General features: G+C 36.2%; 1 protein-coding gene across 1 annotated transcript in view; it reads right to left on the bottom strand.

Moving 5' to 3' along the window:
* Nucleotides 1-1,510: 1,510 nt before the first annotated feature.
* pde4cb (phosphodiesterase 4C, cAMP-specific b) overlaps nucleotides 1,511-21,831 on the bottom strand; it is a 98,364-nt gene continuing 78,043 nt past the window's right edge. Inside the window, 15 exon segments of the mRNA XM_048172902.1 lie at nucleotides 1,511-2,936; nucleotides 5,575-5,718; nucleotides 5,720-5,758; nucleotides 7,020-7,142; nucleotides 8,890-9,044; nucleotides 9,180-9,279; nucleotides 9,376-9,540; nucleotides 12,676-12,774; nucleotides 12,863-13,013; nucleotides 13,155-13,252; nucleotides 16,749-16,861; nucleotides 17,050-17,099; nucleotides 17,205-17,275; nucleotides 17,482-17,518; nucleotides 21,030-21,206. Coding sequence (XP_048028859.1) covers nucleotides 2,541-2,936; nucleotides 5,575-5,718; nucleotides 5,720-5,758; nucleotides 7,020-7,142; nucleotides 8,890-9,044; nucleotides 9,180-9,279; nucleotides 9,376-9,540; nucleotides 12,676-12,774; nucleotides 12,863-13,013; nucleotides 13,155-13,252; nucleotides 16,749-16,861; nucleotides 17,050-17,099; nucleotides 17,205-17,275; nucleotides 17,482-17,518; nucleotides 21,030-21,206 — 1,918 coding nt within the window. The 3' untranslated portion in view covers nucleotides 1,511-2,540.

Below are 21,831 nucleotides of genomic sequence, written 5' to 3' on the forward strand. Positions count from 1 at the left end.
ATATAATAATTGTGTCTACATAGTGCTAATGTGTCAAGAGGTATAAAGGTATTTCAGTACAAATACACATGTAAAGGGATTCTCCATATGGTGGTCTAATGTGCCCAATATTTTGGCTTTAAGATTTTTTTTTTTTTTTCTCTTATTTATTAGTTCAAAAGAAGATTATAAACAGATGTTTAGTGACTGCACTTTGGAGTCTTGCTACATTAAAATGAAATCAATATTATCCTGAGGTTGTTAGCAATCACACTCGCTAACCTGTTAAGGCAAGACACTACAAGCAAAACTTTTTCTATACCGTTTCCGTTTTCTATATTCTGCTATTTTCTGCTTTGATAAAAAGAAAAGATATCCAACACTGCCTCTGTAAAAACCTTAAGGCTATCTCTAATATGTCAACAAAATGAAGAATTTTAAACCAATGTACAGATTTCTGTTCTGGAAAGGTATGCAAATTAGTGCATATTTAATTAGATAATGCATAATTTGCATATTCAAACAAAACATTTCAGAAAATTTGTAATACAAAACACTTTATTTTAGTGTCCTTGTTATGTTACATGTAGCTACTATAGTAATTACTAGAAATTGTGCATAACTAAACCTAAACCCCACCCTAATCCTAACCCTGACCCTATAGTAAATACATGTAGTTATTTATTATTGTCCCTTTAAGACAAGTCATTTCACTCGGCGGCCATCTTTGAAACGCCTCTCGGGCATCCTGGGCATCATGCAATCTCTTTGAATGGGGAAACATCAAATTATCCAAAACTGTTCGCCATCCTTACGATTAAATTTCATATTTGAAATCAACAATGAAATCTAACAACAACCAGCTCATAAATTTAGTTTCTAAACGCTCGAATCATGACAAAAAACTGTATTTTTCAGGCTGGATCAAGCTAATGCGCATGCGCAGACCTAAATGCGCGTCTCTTCGGAGGCGCGAGTCTGACTGTTTCTATAGAAACCGGTGATTCTAACGGCCGCTGAAGTGACGCGAAGACTTTACCAGTCGGCGATTGGCTCTTATTTTGAAGGCGGGACTTATTCCGCCATATTGCGCGTTACACTTTATCACATTCAAAACAATACGAGTGACCTGTCTTGTGTTATTCTATAGACCTTATTTTCCAGAGAAACATGCGCGCCGCCATCTTTAGAATATTGTCTTTGAACTTCCGTTTTCGCGGTAGCCCTGTATATTTCTATGGCATCGCTGTTGAAGAAGAATTAGCTGGTGAAGTGGATTTACGTGTTGTAGAGTTAACAAAAGTTATCATGAGCATTGTATTGTTTAAAGCGGGTGTCTTAACAAATGTCAGTAGAACGGGAAGATTTTAAAATGAGCAGTTCATTCATAAATACATAAGATCGCTGTGGAAATACAAGCCGGAAGTCAAAAGACAACGAGCGCAGCGCTGAAAAGGGGCGGGGCTACATTAAGGTTTATAGTCTTTGTTATTACTCAGTACTTAAATGTATAATTACACTAACATAGAACAAACTTATTTTAAGGTGTATTTGTTACAGTGTAATTATGCATGCAAGTACTGAGTAATAATTAACTGCATGTACTTATTATAGGGTTAGGTTTAGGGTTAGCTGCTTGTAATTCTGCATAATTTACTGTTGTTACTACAGCAAGTACATGTAATGTGTAAAAGACACTGAAAAATAAAGCGTTACAAAACGGGTCTTAAAGGGATAGTTCACCCAAAAATGAAAATTCTGTCATCATTTACTCCCCCTCAAGTTGTTCCAAACCTGTATAAATTTCTTTGTTCTGCTGAACACAAAGTTACGATATTTGGAAGAAAGTTTGAAACCAAGCAGATGCCGCCCCCCATTGACTGCAATAGTAGGGAAAAATACTATGGCGCTCAATGGGGGGCGAGATACAAACATATCTTCCTTTGTGTACAGCAAAACACAGAAATTTATACAGGTTTGGAACAACTTGAGGAGGAGTAAATGATGACAGAATTTTCATTTTTGGGGGAAACAATCCCTTTAATGTACTGTGATTAATCAACTGGGGAATTATAGTGATATATTTAGAATGTATACCCAATTCACCTGTGGTGTCTTGCCTTAAATATTTCTCACAACTGTCCCGTTTCATTTGAGTAAGTAATTTTTCAGTGGCAAAAAAAAAAAAAAATGCATTAATTTATCCATTATTAAAAAGTTTCAAGATAATAAATATCCTAAAGTGTAGTGAAAAAGTTCACATAACGAGTAAATCAGCTTTCCTTTGCAGTTGGCATGGACAGTCACTCAAGGGAAGACTCATGTTTCTCCATGCGACTCTGACATGAGACCACAAAAACATTCATCTGCAACTTTCGGCCTCAGTCCTTTTGCAAAGTTTAAAAAGCAAATATAGCTTTAAAAACAGGTTATTTGGTCAGATAAACCTTGGGTCCAATGTCTTTTTATGTTTTAGTGAATGGTTGTTCTACTCAACCGCAAATTAATAAGTGCAACTAAGAAACACATATGAACAGTGCTGCTGTTGGTACTGGGTCATGTTAAGTTTCCAACTGCAGGATGGATATGCTGGTCATTTATTGGTCCAGTTCTCTTTCGCTGCTGTCTAAAATGGGAGTGACTCCAAGGGAGGACATCTGTGGATGCCCGGTGTCTGTCATAGTCCTTGATCTTTCTGAATCCATGTGCTCCTCTTCAGCCTCTAACTCTCCATCCTCTTCCTCCAGAGTCAGCTCGAACTGGAACTTTTCTCCGGCTGAGCCCACCATGGCCCGTGAGTCCTGCTCTTCGGGGGTGGGCGACGGGCTGCGTGGGATCATGCTTTGGTACCATTCTCGGTTGTCCTCTAATGTATCTAGAATGTCCTGAGCATCTGGATGGACCAGATCAGCCCATGTTTCCCATAGAGGGTGGACAATGTAATCGATGAATCCCACCTTAAGAAACAATAATCAAACACAGTAATCATTAGTATACTATAGGACAGGGTTTTTCTAACGTGTTAATCCCATAGACTGTAAAAAAATATGGACGTAGCGTCCGTGACGTCACCCATAGAGTTCTGAACAGCAGTTTTGACGCGTAAATGAGGCCGCGGCCATCTTAGCTGCGCGTCACCGCACGTCACTCCCGGATAACTGAAAATGGGCAAAGAGGCGGGGAGGTGGTTTGAGCTGATATGACTGGTTGCTGAAACCACGCCCTCCTAGCGCGACGTGACCATGTTAGCAGCAAAGGAGTTATCTATCTTAGATACGATCTAAAATATTAATGAAGATAAGTTTTATCCTCAGAACGTTCTAAAGGTTTACTGTCAATCTACGGTGTTTTTAAAGATATAGATGCTCCAACACCAGTAGTGTTGGTTGTGCAAATAACAACATGGAAAATCAAATGGGACTTCATACCTTTATAATGAAATAGAGATCGCGAGATGAATCCGATCTGTGGCACTTGGGTAAAATATGAATGTCCATTGCAAAACAAAAAAACATGTCACATTTCTTCTGAATGATCTGCTCTCTGTCATCGTTCTTCAAGAAAGGATGCAATCTGAGCAGCGTTTATATTGTAAAACTGTATACGATCGTATCTAACAAACAAATGAGCCCGTGTCCAAAGTATATTTTTTTCAAAATAGTGCAGCAGTTTTAGTTATAATATCCAAGCAGTGCTGTCGGATTTTGATATCCTCCCGCCATTGTCATTGTAGTAAATCTCACAATCAAAACTTTCAGCCAATGCCACGATCCAACAACGTGTGTTCTGTGTCTCTTCCCCATGCATGCACATCTACACAGACACACATCAGTCTCGAATGTTATGCAGCAAGCCATAAAAAAAGCACAAATACGGCTGAGATGCCAAATTCAGCAGCAGCTGAGGTAACATGACGGCTCACAGACAGCAGCGCAATATACCTGTCACTCAAGTGACCACGCCCTTAATTATGCAGAACTTTAAGGTTTAATATAATTTAAACGAATGAGTTAGAAAAAAATTCACCCCCCTCAGAGTTGTCATGAAGGGCAAAAATAGCAGTATAGACCAAAACCACAATTTGAACCAACTTGTAAACATGTTTTTTTCTGCTATAAACTTGGCCAATTTAACATTGGACTCTATGAGATTCTGCTCTCTTTTGGAGCCTGTCCCTAGCGGCCAGTCGATGAATCGCAGTTTAAGTCACTTTCGTATTGGCTTCACGAGAGAAAGGGGGAGGTTGCCGCTTGCTTAATCCCCACATATGATAATTTTTATTCTTCCTAAAATACAAAGACAGCTATATATTTTCATGTAAAAAAAATTTTAATTTATACAATACATTTTTTTTAAATAATTGGCTGTTATATTGTCAAACATTTTATTTACACCTATTTTGTACTATTAATTAATTATTAATATTAATATTAACAGAATTAAATTATCATTAAAACTATCACAATTTCATGAATCAAGTTTAGTGGTTAAAATCATTATATTAAACATCTTTTATTTATATCGTTAGTGCACACATTAACTTTGACAGCCCTAAAAAGTTTTTTACAGCTATACATTTCCATATATAAACACCCATTTATGCAGTGTGAGAAAAATATTAGGTGTAATATTATAAAGACATTTTAAGTGATTGCCTTTAGTAGTTTTCATCGACTTTTAGTTTGGATTCATCCATTGCCCGTTTCCTGTGTTTCCTTTGTTCAAGTTTCCCGCCACTCATCAGTTTCCATTGACACTCAGTCATTATGTTCTCATCACCATGTGTATTTAGTTCCTCAACTCCACTATTTCAGTTGTCCAGTATTGTTTGTGCTTTCACAGTGTTTCCTTTGCTTTTTCTTCAAATTGGATTACCTGTATTTACTGTTAAATAAATGCATTTACTTTGATCTACAATGCCTATCTTTGACTTCATCTGACTAAATGTGACCGTCTGTTGTGAGCATCAAAATAAAGTGTTAGCAGATATTAAGCAGTCAGTCTACAAATACTCAAATGAGAGTTAGTTGATATGTAGTTGGAAAGTTACTCATAGTTTGTAGACGGTCTAAAGTTGACCATCAAAATAAAGTGTTACCTACCTCTATATTATACTATTTGTTTGTTTGTTTATAAATTAACAAAACTAAATGCAAAATCTTTCTTACATTGTGTCTACACCAGACGTGACACAACAAAGGTCAACAGAACGCATTACAATCAGTGATACCATCTACACCGAATGCGACACAGTGCGGCATATGGAAATACTTTTTATTTGCATGTATATCAAGCTATTTATTCATTTGATTGTTTGTTTATTTTTTTTACAGTTAAAAACTGTTGCTATTAATAGTATAAAATAATCACAATTTATCTCATTATTTAATGAATTCATTTGAGTGAATATTAACCATTATACTGAACATTTTTATTAATATCTTAAGTGCACGCTTTAACTTTGACAGCCCTATATATATATATATATATATGTATTTTTTTACATATTAATACAATCCCCCTCATGCATGGCTCTCCCAGGCCCCAGTTTAAACCCCCCTAAAACAGGAGACATAATCACATTTGTAAGCATACCTGAGTTTTTTCCACAGAAGCCGTGTGTTTGTCACACATGGGGCTGATCTCTATGCCCTTGTCACGCTCATGGTCACCCTGACTAAAAAGCTCCACCATGATGCGATTTGTCCACTGTCGATAGAGCTCCAGGGGTTTCGTGGGGGTTGCTGAGGTCAGAACAATGCACCATGTTCTGGAGCACCTTTAGAAGGAAAGAATTAAGAATTTTTACATCTGACTTTCAGTTACAATTTAGCTGTGCAAATAGAGCTAAAAAGCCAATAATAGCTAGGAATGGATCAGGATGGTTGACTAGTCACCCAAAAATAGAATTATTATTATTATTATTTTAAATCAGTGGTGCTTTAAATGGGCTGAATTTAGTGATGCTATCAGGGGCCCTAAATTATACAGGGCCTCACATATATACCTAATACTGGAAGTGTACTTTTACATTTGGTAGAATAAGGCCCAATCCCAATTCTACCCCTTCCCCCCTTCCCCTTTGTTTCGCGCGTTCACGTGAAGGGGTAGGGGTGTCCCAATTCTCATGTGGTTGGAGGGGAAGGGGTAGGGGGAAGGGCCAGGTAGCCCATCAAACGAAGATTTTTCGGGACCACACTTCAGACGAAGGGGTATGATAAATTTCCAACATGGCCGAGCGAGCGAGCAGAGAGACCCATACTGTAAATGTAAGTATTTTCTTACGGTAAACAGTATTTTAGTAATAAATAATCACTTGTTTTATGTTGCCTTTAATCTTGTGTTCATGTATACGGTTATGTTCTCCAAAAAAAGATTTGTTAAAATCGCTATGAAAAAAGTTTGCTAATGTTTTTTACTTTATGAGAGTTCCACAACATATTTTTTTATATTTTATTGAAACCCGCGTTGATTTGACAACATAAATTCAAATCCGGTGGCAGCTAACTTGTCTTTTTGCCGCATGCCTGATTAATGCATTGTTTTGTTGTGGTTACGTCCATAAATACGTGTACGTTACATGATATAAACAAAAAGTGCATTCAGTTTGCGTGCTTATTCATCTGTATTGTATGTAGGGACTCCTGAGGAAACACGCAGGCTCATACGTTTTCGTGCAGAAAACGAGCAGCGTTTCTTGAAATCGAAATACACAGCAAAACAACTTTGGGAGTGAGTCATCTGTTAAACGTTTATGTTGCTTGTGCCTGATTACTGTGAGATATGTGCACTAATAGTAAAAATAGCTGTTGCCCAAGCAACAGAGATCACTACAGCTATCGATGGCATCTTGTGTGATAAACATCGGCGCATCTATGACGTAGGAGCTAGCGACAACTTATGATGACGTGTAACGGTCTAGTAGTTGTGTCCCATTTCTTAGGGGAATATTTTCAGCCCTACCCCTTGACACTCTGTTTCAAGGGGTAAGGGGAAGGGGTATAAAATAGAATTGGGATTGGGCCTAAGACCTGCAATACCTGTATTCGGTCTGTGTAGTTGTCCAGCAGTAAGACTCCTAGACTGGTCACTTTTTTAGTTTCCACCATTGTCTTCAGATCAGCCAGGAAATTCATGTGTTTGGACATATCAGTGGCCAATACCTGGAAAGACAACAGGAAATTTGGTATTAGACCCATGAGTAACAGAGTATTTGAAATGTGATGTCTTAAAAAAATTTTTGTCTCACTTCACGGTTTATTAGGGTTGGACATTGTAATTCAGTTTCATTCTGTCTTGATGAAAAACAGTCACCCGAGTAGTCTGATTCACAAATGAATGACTCTTTTGAACTGGTTCTTTTTTTTTTAAATGACTCACAAATGAATCACAGGGAAAATCATCTTTCATTACCTCACTGAATCATTTGGAACAAGTACTGAATCTGACTCACTCAGTGAAACATCATAAGTATCAGACATATCTGGTTACGATACTAAATAAACCATTATTTTTGCTGTTATGTTTTCCTTAAGGTCCATAAAAGGTAAATGAGTATGAATCAGTAGTTAAGATACACATTCACAACAGTTTTGTTGAAATATTTGTACTTAAAACAATGTGACCAAATTGATATCATAGTATCATTCATGATTAGTATTTTTGTTTATAATATAAATAATAAAATATCAATAATAGTACACTGTAAAAAAAATCCCAGTAAAATTTACGGTAAAAAAACGGCAGCTGTGGTTACCAGAATTTTACCGTAAAAATACGGTAGCAACGTAAAAAAAAAAAAAATCTGTTAAATTTACGGTAAAATAACATATTTCATTAACTGATATTAATGTTAATTTACCAACCTAATGAAGTACTAATATCTGTTTTGTACCTTATAATACACTGACAATCACCAAACACAGTGGTGATGAGAGTCACATGATGAATCAAAATTCATCACAAGCTGAGGAGGACAATACTAATATATAGAAGGTGCACACAGTGTCATTCACACACACACTAAACACCATCATGGTAACACACATGACATTTTAAAAATGCAATAAACATTAATTTAACAACATTAGGTGTAACATAAAACCCTAATGTAATAACTGATTAGAAAAAAATGAGAAAAACTAAGAAGAAACTGAGTTATTTCAACGAAAATACAGTATATCAAATGTGAAGTGTCATGCAGGGAATTGTGGGAATGTCAATTTACGGTTTTTCACTGTAAATTTTTACAATGAATTGTTATTTTCACTTCCAAAAACTGTGAATTTAACGGTATTTTACCGTAAAATTACATTAAATGTACCGTTAGATCTATTACAGTTATTCACCGTATATAGTACGGAAACTTTCTGTAAACCAATTAACAGTTTTTCACCGCAGCATTTTTACAGTCTTTTACTGTTAAAATCACGGTCATTTTTTACAGTGTATATGATAAAATGTATAAAGGACCAGATATTTGGTGCTTGTTCAAAAGTACTAAAATCATTAAGTTGAATCAAATTTTTTTACTATAAGCATCATTAATCTGTATTTATAGTGTTTATACACAATTATATATTATTACTCTAAGGACTCATTCACACAGAATGCCTTTTTGCTTTGAAAAACATGAGATGTGGGCAGAGGAATGGGGAAAAAAACGCAAGGTCTCCAGATGCGTTTTTTAAAAGTTGAACTGATTTTAACTTGAGCATGTTTTCAGAATGCCGTGTAATGCACAAGACGCCTCAAAAGACGCAAGACTGGAGTGCAACGGTCAAACATGTCCGTCTAGCAAGTTTACATAGAAAAACAATGGAAAAGTAGCGAGTTTAGAATGGAAAAATGCATTCTGTGTGAATGGCCCCTCACATTTGATGATGAGTTTTACAAATCACAAAGACTTGCCATATCTATAGTCATCTGTCTCAAGGACTGTCGTTGTTTCTTGCTGAGATTACAAAATATATCACAGTTTTCCTCCTGTAGAAGCTTGAAGCCGACAGCCAAGTGATGATTCTCCAACACTGAGGCGTCATTATACATGAGAGCCAGTTCAGAGTCTAAAAGAGTGAAGAGAAAAACAACATACTAAGGTCTCACTAGGTTTTTTAGATAGTCTTTCATGTATTTTTATTGGGGACGGAGCCTAAGGGAATGAATTTGGGAGTCATTTCAATGATTTGTCATAGCCGTACTTGTATTAATGAGGAACTGGTTGGACACTCCTGGATGATCCACATCATGAATAGCACTGGCAAACAGAGCAGCCATGATCTCAAGATCTGTGAACACATCCTGAAAGTAAAAAAAACATTGTAAATACCAGGATGTATTTGTTTTTATGGTTAATTCCCATGAACACTGTGTATGTATGTACACATCCAAGCAGACCTCTAGGGCAGGTGTGGAGAGAAGAACGTGTGTCGACTGCACAACGTCTGCTGCGTGGATGTTGTTATGGTAGGCCACATCTGCATGGTAGTGGTCTTCCAAAGTCATCAGAAAAGTTAAGAAGGTGTCCGGTGGGATTTTAAAGGATTTGAGCAAATCTCGCTCCTGAGAATTACAGAGTACATAAACATAATAACAGATTAAATTTAGGCTTTAATTCACATATAAACATTCATCAACTCACACATCAGTTATGATAAATGAAAGCTCAAGCATGTGCAAGAACCAATGAGGTTCATTGAGCTTTCACAAGAGGTTTGTTCTCTCGTGACAAGCAGGTTCAATGTCAGGTTCTGATCAATGTTTCTACGTGAATAAAAGCCTAAATTCAGACTGTTCATCATATCAAGTGATCGTGCCTCTTCAGAAAATTTGGACTAAACCGCTCAATACATATGAATTAGTTTTAAGCTCTCTTTGTGAACTTTTTGAAGCGTCAAAATGGTAGTTGCGTAACTTTCAATGGAGGGACAGAAAATGCTCAGATTTCATTAAAAATATCTTCATTTGTGACCCTGGACAGCAAAACCAGTCATAAGGGTCAATTTTTTTTAAACAAAATTGTTTAACAAATAAGCTTTCCAATGATGTAATGGTTTGTTAGGATAGGACAATATGTGGCAGAGATACAACTATTTGAAAATCTGGAATCTGAAGGTGCAAAAAAATGAGCTCCTTTTAACCCTTAAATGCATGACTGATTCGCCAATCATTCTTACATATTCGGGTCTTTATCGACCCGGATCTATATCTAACACGGAAGGATCTCTACCTTTCGTGACAATATTAAACTCCTCTGATATTAGAGTAACAATTACAGAAGAATAAAATAAATCATATTTTGTTATCTTTTGGGGCTTGAAAGGGCTATGTTTGAGTGGATGTTTTATGCCATCACCACTGTCCTCGTCAGAGCTCATTTCCCAGTAAATTCAGCAAATAATGGGCTAGTCTTATGTTTGAGGTCACAAATATGAGCCCATTCGCTATCTCAAATGTATTCTCAAAACTATATAATTTTCAACATCTTCAGAATCAATATTTTGATCGCTAACAGCTTCACCAGATCCATCCAGTAAGAGTTACAGTCATATTTGATTGCGTTCAGTACTTGCTCTGCAGTAAATCGCTGAGCCATTTCATGTTTTTCTCATTATTTCGTTTTCTGTCTGAATGAGTCGTCACTTCAGCATTGTGTATCAGACATTGCCACCTTGTGGAATAAAGGTGAATTGCACTTATTCCGTCATCTAAGATTCAATTATTGTTGTAAAGAAATAACATACGTACACTCATATACGCCTCGGGTCGATAGCGACTCTATACAATTTTTACAAAAAATGAATACAAAAATAGGCATTCTTTTATAATTTTATGATTTTTTTCTTGTTATATTCTTTATAATGAATTGATTGAGGAATACCAAGAAGGTTGATGTCCAACTGTAAAAAATGAACGAGGAGGAGGGTAGTGAATGATGCATTTAAGGCAAGCGGCAACCTCCCCCTTTCTCTCGTGAAGCCAATACGGAAGTAACTTAAACTGCGATTCATCGACTGGCCGCTAGGGACAGGCTCCAAAAGAGAGCAGAATCTCATAGAGTCCCATGTTAAATTGGCCAAGTTTATAGCAGAAAAAAACATGTTTACAAGTTGGTTCAAATTGTGGTTTTGGTCTATACTGCTATTTTTGCCCTTCATGACAACTCTGAGGGGGGTGAATTTTTTTATAACTTATCCGTTTAAATTATATTAAGCCTTAAAGTTCTGCATAATTAAGGGCGTGGTCACTTGAGTGACAGGTAGATTGTGCTGCTGTCTGTGAGCCGTCATGTTACCTCAGCTGCCGCTGAATTTGGCATCTCAGCCGTATTTGTGCTCGATTATTTTATACAATTATAAAATATGGCTTGCTGCATAATATTCGAGACTGATGTGTGTCTGTGTAGATGTGCATGCATGGGGAAGAGACACAGAACACACGTTGTTGGATCGTGGCATTGGCTGAAAGTTTTGGTTGTGAGATTTACTGCAATGACAATGGCGGGAGGATATCAAAATCCGACAGCACTGCTTGGATATTATAACTAAAACTGCTGCACTATTTTGAAAAAAATATACTATGGACACGGCTCATTTGTTTGTTAGATACGATCGTATACAGTTTTACAACATAAAGGCTGCTCAGATTGCATCCTTTCTTGAAGAACGATGACAGAGAGCAGATCATTCAGAAGAAATGTGACATGTTTTTTTGTTTTGCAATGGACACTCATATTTTACCCAAGTGCCACGGATTGGATTCATCTCGCGATCTCTATTTCATTATAAAGGTATGAAGTCCCATTTGATTTTCCATGTTGTTATTTGCACATCCAACACTACTGGTGTTGGAGCATCTATATCTTAAAAAACACCGTAGATTGACAGTAAACCTTTAGAACGTTCTGATGATAAAACTTATCTTCATTAATATTTTAGATCGTATCTTAGATAGATAGATAACTCCTTTGCTGCTAACATGGTCACGTCGAGCTAGCGGGCGTGGTTTCAGCAACCAGTCATATCAGCTCAAACCACCTCCCCGCCTCTTTGCCCATTTTCAGTTATCCGGGAGTGACGTACGGTGACGCGCAGCTAAGATGGCCGCGGCCTCATTTAGGCGTCAAAACTGCTGTTCAGAACTCTATGGGTGACGTCACGGACGCTACGTCCATATTTTTTTACAGTCTATGATTTAAGGGTTAAAGTTGTCCAAATGAAGTCCTAAGCAATGCATATCCACTCACGAAAATACATTTTTGATATATTTACAGTAGGAAATTTACAAAATATCTTCATGGAACATGATCTTTACTTAATATCCTAGTGATTTTTGGCATAAAAGAAAAATCGATAATGTTGACCCATATTGTTGGCTATTGCTACAAATATACCCGTACAACTTATGACTGGTTTTGTGGTCCAGGGTCACATTTGTGTTCTGAAGATGAACGAACGTTTTGCGGGTTTGGAGCGACATAAGGGTGAGTAAATTATGAGAGAATTTTCATTTTTGGGTGAACTAACCCTTTAATGCTACATACCAATGATCAAATTTCAAATTATGAGCTTTTTCTTCTGGCAGTTTTTCCAACAATGGCTTTATCTACTGTTTTTTTTTTTTTTTTAAACAAGGCTATATACAATATATTGTAGGAAATACAATAGCAAAGCAGCAAAACAGTCATAAATCTTATACCTGAAAAATGGTGTACATTATGACTGTCAGTGGCCGATTCCCAGAATACTCTGCTATTTTAAAAATATCTATACCCCATCGATCCACGTCCTCAAGCCCCTGGAGTGAAAAAATATGGTCAATTTACTCCAATGAAGAGCATTAATAATAATATTAAGAATAGAAATAAAATGAAATGAAGGGACACCTTAGCCAGGAGGCTCTCGTGCTGCGTGTTGACACCAAATCGTGGGATGCATGTTGGTGGGAGACTCGGGCTGGGGCTCAGTTTTCTCACTCCACTTATCTGAGACATCGGACGGCGCTTTTTCTCCTCCTTGCAAGCTGCTGACAACAATCTCCACATCGTTGCTGTTTTTCTGCAACACAAACACAAAGAGTATGTGAAAAGACCGGGAAGACAGTTTAAAAATCTTTATTATTGGTGAACACACTGTTATCACATATTACATGTGTCATAATCACATTTAAATAGTAACTCACGTAAAATTGCGCTTGCTATAAACTCCGACACCTGGTTTCCTGACCGGCTTGTCTCAGATAGCTGAGTTAGCTCCCTGTTGAGCATTCTTTTAAACTAAAAAAAAAATAAAAAAATACAACAAATAAAAGTGAAACATTATATTCTAATTGTAAAAAAATCATTTATTGCATTATGGAACTGTGTAATACCGACAGCAAATGATACAGTGAATTTAACTGTGATGCAAATGATATACAGAGTCCTGAAGAAAACTAGTGTCATGAGCATACAGAGCCCTACAGCACAATATTCACCATTATAACTTACTGGTACTTTAGTCCATACCAAAAGGTCTATGAGGAAACACTCATTCAGACTCTACAGTCCATGGTGGGCTTATGTAATCATGCATCAGAAAAATGATTTACAGCTCTGATTAACATATAATGAACTGAATATGGAACATTGCAATAAAAGACCCAAAAGCTGTAGTTTTCATTTTAACTTTGAAGGGATATTTCACCCAAAAAATGAGAATTCTGTCATCATTTATTCACCCTCATGTTGTTCCAAACCTGTATGAATTTCTTTGTTCTGCTGAACACAAAAGAAGATATTTTAAAGAATGTCAGTAACCAGACAGTTGTTGGGCACCATTGACTTCCACAGTAGGAAAAAATTACTATGGAAGTCAATGGGGTCTGTGGGGTTTGGTTATTGACATTCATCAAAATATCTTCTTTTGTGTTCAGCAGAACAAAGAAATTCATACAGGTTTGGAACAACATGAGGGTGAGTAAATGATGACAGAATTATCCCTTTAAGTTTTAGTAATTTCATCATGTACTTTTATAATTTTAATTATTTATTTGTATATGTCTGTTAAGCTTTAATGTATTTTTGTTTAATTTAAATTTGAGTACTTCAACTTAAATTTATTTTATTTCAGTTAGTTGCCAAGGCAACTTTTTTTTAAATTATACACTCTAAATAATGCTGGGTTAAAAACAACCCAAGTTGGGTTGAAAATGGACAAACCCAGCGATTGGGTTGTTTTAACCCAGCGGTAGGGTTAAATGTTTGCCCAACATGCTGGGTAGTTTTATTTAACTCAACTATTGTTTAAAAATTACTGTATTGCTTAATTAAAATGAACCCAAAGTATGTTGGAAATGAACATTTATTAATGTTCAATGAATAATTATTAAACAATAAACATTTATTAAATTGCTTATTAATAAATTTATATTAATAAACTATGAAACTATTAATTTTATATTAAATCTTAATTAATATTAAAGCTTATTAATAAACATTCACCTTTTGTCTATTATTGTTGCCTCTAATTGCATCTGGTTTTTAATTTTGGGTTCATTTTAAGCTAGCCATATAGCAATTTTTAAACAATAGTTGGTTTAAATAAAACTAGCCAGCAGGTTGGGCAAACATTTAACCCAACCGCTGGGTTAAAACAACCCAATCGCTGGGTTTGTCCTTTTTCAACCCAACTTGGGTTGTTTTTAACCCAGCATTTTTTAGAGTGTAGCTTTTTTTTTTCAAAACTATTTTTAAAGGGATAGTTCACCCAAAAATGAAAATTATCCCATGATTCTCACCCTCAAGCCATATGACTATCTTCTTTCAGACAAACACAATCAGAGATATATTTAAAAATATCCTTAGTCCTCCAAGGTTTATAATGGTTGTGAATGGGTGGCCATGTTTTGAAGTAAAAAATAATGCATCCATCCATAAAAAAGTAATCCATATGACTCCAGGGGGTTAATAAAGGCCTTCTTGAAGTTAAGCGATTCATTTTTGTAAGAAAAATATCCACATTTAAAGGTGCCCTAGATTCAAAATTTGAATTTACCTCGGCATAGTTGAATAACAAGAGTTCAGTACATGGAAAAGACATACATTGAGTTTCAAACTCCATTGCTTTCTCTTTCTTATGTAAATTTCATTTGTTTAAAAGACTTCCGGAAAACACGCGAATCTCAACATAACACCGACTGTTACGTAACAGTTGGGGTGTACGCCCCAATATTTGCATATGCCAGCCCATGTTCCCAACATTATGAAAGGCATTAGACAAGGGCAGCCAGTAACGTCTGGATCTGTGCACAGCTGAATCATCAGACTAGGTAAGCAAGCAAGGACAATAGTGAAAATGGCAGATGGAGCAATAATAACTGACATGATCCATGATAGCATGATATTTTTAGTGATATTTGTAAATTGTCTTTCTAAATGTTTCGTTAGCATGTTGCTAATGTACTGTTAAATGTGGTTAAAGTTACCATCGTTTCTTACTGTATTCACGGAGACAAGAGCCGTCGCTATTTTCATTTTTAAACACTTGCAGTCTGTATAATTCATAAACACAACTTCATTCTCTTATAAATCTCTCCAACAGTGTAGCATTAGCCGTTAGCCACGGAGCACAGCCTCAAACTCATAGAGAATCAAATATAAACATCAAAATAAATACTTTACTCACATAATTCGAAGCATGCATACAGCATGCATGACAAACATCTTGTAAAGATCCATTTGAGGGTTATATTAGCTGTGTGAACTTTGTAAATGTGCTGTAATATAGTCGAGAGCTCGTGTGGCAGGGAGCACGCAAATTAAAGGGGCGGCGCACTGAAAAAATCAGTGCATAGTTAATGATGCCCCAAAATAGGCAGTTAAAAAAATTTATAAAAAAAAAATCTATGGGGTATTTTGAGCTGAAACTTCACAGACACATTCAGGGGACACCTTAGACTTATATTACATCTTGTGAAAAAGCATTCTTGGGCACCTTTAAAACTTTATTAATTCAAATAACTAGCTTCCGCCAGAATGCGCAAGTTGACTGATTAATCCTCTGACGTAATGTATGACGCAGGATGTAGGAGTATTGTAAGCTTAGATGCCTCTCACGGTTCAAACAAACAGGGCTGTGCAACAAATTTAAGCTCCTATTCTAAAATATTGAAATATCTGCCAACATTTCTCTTTAAAATTTCTCGTTTTAGACTTCTAATTTGTGACCGGTGATTTGTTTTGCCTCCCCTCTCCTCCGCATTCGTCATTGAGTCCGGGTCAAAGGTTGCTCTTCCACACAAATCGACTTGCGCATTCTGCGTACGCTCGTCCGCTGGAAGCTAGTTATTTGAATTAATAAAGTTTTAAACATGGATATTTTTTTCTTACAAAAACGCATCGCTTCGCTTCAGAAGGTCTTTGTTAACCCACTGGAGTCGTATGGATTACTTTTTTTTTTTTTATGGATGGATGCATTATTTTTGACTTCAAAATGCTGCCCCATTTCACAACCATTATAAACTGTGGGGGACTAAGGATATTTTTAAATATATCTCTGATTGTGTTCGTCTGAAAGAAGATAGTCAGACTCATATACACCTAGGATGGCTTGAGGGTGAGTAAATCATGGGATAATTTTCATTTTTGGGTGAACTATCCCTTTAAATGTTATTCATTTTTTTCCCCAATGTTTTAAAATGGAAATATAAAAAGAAAGCTACAAACACATAAAATCTGCACCACAGATACCATATTTGATTTGTGAACTACAATGGAGTATTGCTTTAAATACCTTATTGGAGGCCATTTCACTGACAGAGTTACGTGTTTGCAGGGTCTCCAGCTGGTCCAAACACCAGTCCAGCTCTTCAAGAGTCTCAACAGCGAGTTTTTGATATGATTCATCTAGAAAAACAAACAGTCCTGTCAAAACAGTCCTGGATCTTTTAAATAATGTTAGAATAAGCCTCAAATACATCATCTTTGGTGATTACTCAGATGTTCAGATCTTTACATCTACAAAATCTGCCTGAGGTCTACAGCAAGAAAAAGTCTGCATCTTTAGCTAGACCAGCTCATGTTCTTCCACTCACCTGACAGGTTTGTTTTACAGGCAGATGGAGGGTTAGTGCCTGACGGTCTCCTGATATAAAAAAAAAAAGACCTCATGTGACAATTGTTATAAATCTTTTTCTCATTAAGCCTTCCATTCACTAACTATCTAAAGATGTTTAGGCTATAGACTCACTTGTTGTTTCTATCTTGCATGTGGGTTAAAGCTGCAACATTACCCCTCACTGTACGCAGACTGGCAAGAACCTACAGTACACACATACACACAGTGCAGGTCTACAGCTGTTACACCACTGTAAGACATATGTGCAAATGTTACACATTCATCTACACAATAGCCTTGCACAATTAACAATTATTTGAAACCTTTGTGAAATTACAAATCTTAAAGGCTACATACACATTTATATTACACATATATTACACATTTACCAAATTAGCAACCAACTGACCTGCGCAAACGGCGTTACAATCATGTCCTCCCCATGACTGCAAAAGACAAGTCAACAGTCATGATCAAATTAATAATTTAACAAGGAATCAATATTGACCAAATTTACTTTCTTAAAGCACTTTCCTAGTCTTATTGTAAATGATTGACTGAAGCACATGTAATAATTCACTTCTTTGACTCTAAAGCAACATTATAATACGATTCATTAAAAAAAAAAAAAAAAAACTTTAACCCATTCAACATCAACAATTTCTTAATGGATAAAATCTATGGAGGATTAGGAGTGCCATATTAAAAAAAAAAAAAAAAAAAAAAACATTTTTCAATAAACGTGTCAATAAATATATAAAAATAAAGTAAATTACAGTACATTTTTGTACCTTTGGGTTTTTGATGTATATAATAATATTTTTGATGTATATAATAATATCTGTTTCAATTAATAAATATATATGTATATGTTTCAACAACAGGGTTTTATCGATACACTGTATTGCCAAAAGTATTGGGACACCCCTCTAAATCATTGAATTCAGGTGTTCCAATCACTTCCATGGCCACAGGTGTATAAATCAAGCACCTAGGCATGCAGACTGCTTCTACAAACATTTGTGAAAGAATGGGTCAGGAGCTCAGTGAATTCAAGCATGGTACTGTGATAGGTTGCCACCTGTGCAATAAGTCCATTCATGAAATTTCCTCACTACTAAATATTCCACGGTCAACTGTTAGTGGTATTATAACAAAGTGGAAGCAGTTGGGAACATCAGCAATGAAGTGGTAGGCCACGTAAATTCACAGAGCGGAGTCAGCGCATGCTGAGGCTCACAGTGTACAGAAGTCACCAACTTTCTGCAGACCTCCAAACTTTGTGTGGCCTTCAAATTAGCTCAAGAACAGTGCGTAGAGAGCTTCATGGAGCAACTGCATCCAAGCCTTCATCACCAAGTGCAATGCAAAGCGTCGGATGCAGTGGTGTAAAGCACGCCACCACTGGACTCTAGAGCAGTGGAGACGTGTTATCTGGAGTGATGAATCACGCTTCTCTGTCTGGCAATAAGATGGACGAGTCTGGGTTTGGCGGTTGCCAGGAGAACGGTACTTGCCTGACTGCATTGTGCTGAGTGTAAAGTTTGGTGGAGGGGATTATGGTGTGGAGTTGCTTTTCAGGAGTTGGGCTTGAACCCTTAGTTCCAGTGAAAGGAACTCTTAATGCTTCAGCATACCAAGACATTTTGGACAATTTCATGCTAGGGGATGGGGATGGCCCCTTCCAGTTCCAACATGACTGTGCACCAGTGCACAAAGCACGGTCCATAAATACATGGAAGAGTGAGTTTGGTGTGGAGGAAGTTGAGTCCTGACCTCAACCCGACAGAACACCTTTGGGATGAATTAGAGCGGAGACTGTGAGCCAGGCCTTCTCACCAACATCACTGACTTGACCTCACAAATGCGCTTCTAGAAGAATGGTCAAAGATTCCCATAAACACACTCTTAAACCTTGTGGAAAACCTTCCCAGAAGAGTTGAAGCAGTTATAGCTGCAAATGGTGGGCCAACTCCATATTAAACCCTATGGATTAAGAATGGGATGTCATTAAAGTTTTGTGATGTAAAGGCAGATGTCCCAAAACTTTTGGCAATATAGTGTGTGTGTGTATATATATATATATATATATACACACACACACACACACACACTGTATATATGTTGAAACATGTTATAACACACACATACATATATGCTTATAATTTATTGATTATTTGACATTTTTACTGAAAGGTTAATTTCTTATTTCTGCACTCCAAATCCTATCTTACATTTTTGTTTTACACGCATTTCTTGTTTTACTTGTAAAAACATAGGTTGTGAATGGGATTTCACACTGAGTTTATATACACACTGACCTCCAAAAGTTTGGAAACGCCCTAGAAAAGTGGGGTTTTGGACAATATTGGCATGAATTCTTTTTAATTTGTGATAATTTTGCACGGATAAGGGACAACACAAACTACGAAAACATATTTTATTATATAAACAGTTTATACATAGAAAAAACTTAAATTTTCGATTCATCAAAATATCCACCATTAGCAGCTATCTGACCTAAACTGGGCTGAAACTATTAAGGTGTGCTGACCCAAAAATCTTTTACAAACCTGGGCCAACTTTAAACCAGTAACCAGCATCACAGCTGGCAAAGGGGCATGTCTGACTTTGACATGTATATATTGCCATTATTATGTAATAATAATCTGGTCTTTAATGATAATGTCAAGTTACTTTAATGTGTTTGCACCAAAAAATTATAAGGATTTATGTTGATATCGTCCAAAACCACACTTTGCCAGGGGTGTTTCCAAACTTTTGGAGGGCAGTGTACATTATTACAACATCTATCCCACACTTGCAAATACAGTACAGTCCAAAAGTTTGGAACCACTAAGATTTTTAATGTTTTTAAAAGAAGTTTCGTCTGCTCACCAAGGCTACATTTATTTAATTAAAAATACAGTAAAAAACAGTAATATTGTGAAATATTATTACAATTTAAAATAACTGTGTACTATTTAAATATATTTGACAAAGTAATTTATTCCTGTGATGCAAAGCTGAATTTTCAGCATCATTACTCCAGTCTTCAGTGTCACATGATCCTTCAGAAATCATTCTAATATGATGATTTGCTGCTCAATAAACATTTATGATTATTTTCAATGTTGAAAACAGTTGTGTACTTTTTTTTTTCAGGATTCCTTGATGAATAGAAAGTTCAAAAGAACAGCATTTATCTGAAATACAAAGCTTCTGTAGCATTATACACTACCGTTCAAAAGTTTGGGGTCAGTAAGAATTTTTATTTTTATTTTTTTGAAAAGAAATTAAAGAAATGAATACTTTTATTCAGCAAGGATGCATTAAATCAATCAAAAGTGGCAGTAAAGACATTGATAATGTTACAAAAGATTAGATTTCAGATAAACACTGTTCTTTTGAACTTTCTATTCATCAAATAATCCTGAAAAAAATATTGTACACAAATATTTTGTACAATTGTAAACATTAAATGTTTCTTGAGCAGCAGATCAGCATATCAGAATGATTTCTGAAGGATCATGTGACACTGAAGACTGGAGTAATGATGCTGAAAATTCAGCTTTGATCACAGGAATAAATTACTTTGTGAAATATATTCAAATAGAAAACAGTTATTTTAAATTGTAATAATATTTCACAATATTACTGTTTTTTACTGTATTTTTAATTAAATAAATGTAGCCTTGGTGAGCAGACGAAACTTCTTTTAAAAACATTAAAAATCTTAGTGGTTCCAAACTTTTGGACTGTACTGTATATACTTTTATTAAATGTGCGAAATGATGAACTCAAATGTCACAAATAAAATGACTACTCTCAAGAGCTACATACCAAAAGATGAAGTATTAATTAAACAAGAAATCACTCTGAACAGAAAATGAGTTTAGCCAGTCAAATGACAGAGTATTATGACATATTTTGCTTTAATATGGGATAAAAGCTCACAGCTCGCTGGCAGTCGAGGAGTTTCTGGACATCGTCTTGGGTGACAGGTCGAAATCTGAGTCCGAGCGGTAAAGGAAAGACTCTCGCCTCTGGCTGTTTGCTTGGAGGACCAGACCCGAGCTTGGACTGGGGTCCAGTGGACTGCGCCCGATTGACAATCCATTTTCCACATCGAAACTGCAACAGACATACAGGAAATTAGTTATCTGAATAAAACATTTTGAAAACTAAAAAGAAGAAACTGCCCAACATTTGATTAAAGGAATTCCGAGAATTGCAACATAGATGCTTTCGTTTCAGAACAGACACCGCCATTCTTGCAACTCAGTTAAAACAGCAAGCACAAGTGTTATTTTCACAAGTGTTATTTTTTTCACAAGTGTCTCGGCTGAGGATCTGTGCAAAGACTGTCTTGTCGACAAGGTCTTTACAGGGGATTGTCTAGTTGACTTGCCTACTGGAACACCCTAGCATCTGCATAGTAATAACCGGGGTCAGAAATTAATGGGGACACAATATTCACAATATTGGGGACAAAAATTCCTCCAAAATTAACAAAAATGCTCCCCAATGGGGGAATGTCCCAGTACAATTAAACAAAACCTATTACAGATGTTGCCATTAAAGTGAAATGTGATAATAAATAAAGTGTTGATTGTGGCATTACCTTTGAGCAGCATTAAACAATCTGTGTATAAATAAACATATGCCATGTCCAACATGTTCTCCAACCAATACAACCATATAGGACACTTTCATTTTAATGCATTGTTCCCTTTTATCTGCATCATATTTTGGTTTC

This window comes from Megalobrama amblycephala, linkage group LG21, assembly GCF_018812025.1.
Source record: "Megalobrama amblycephala isolate DHTTF-2021 linkage group LG21, ASM1881202v1, whole genome shotgun sequence".
Classification (NCBI taxonomy): domain Eukaryota; kingdom Metazoa; phylum Chordata; class Actinopteri; order Cypriniformes; family Xenocyprididae; genus Megalobrama; species Megalobrama amblycephala.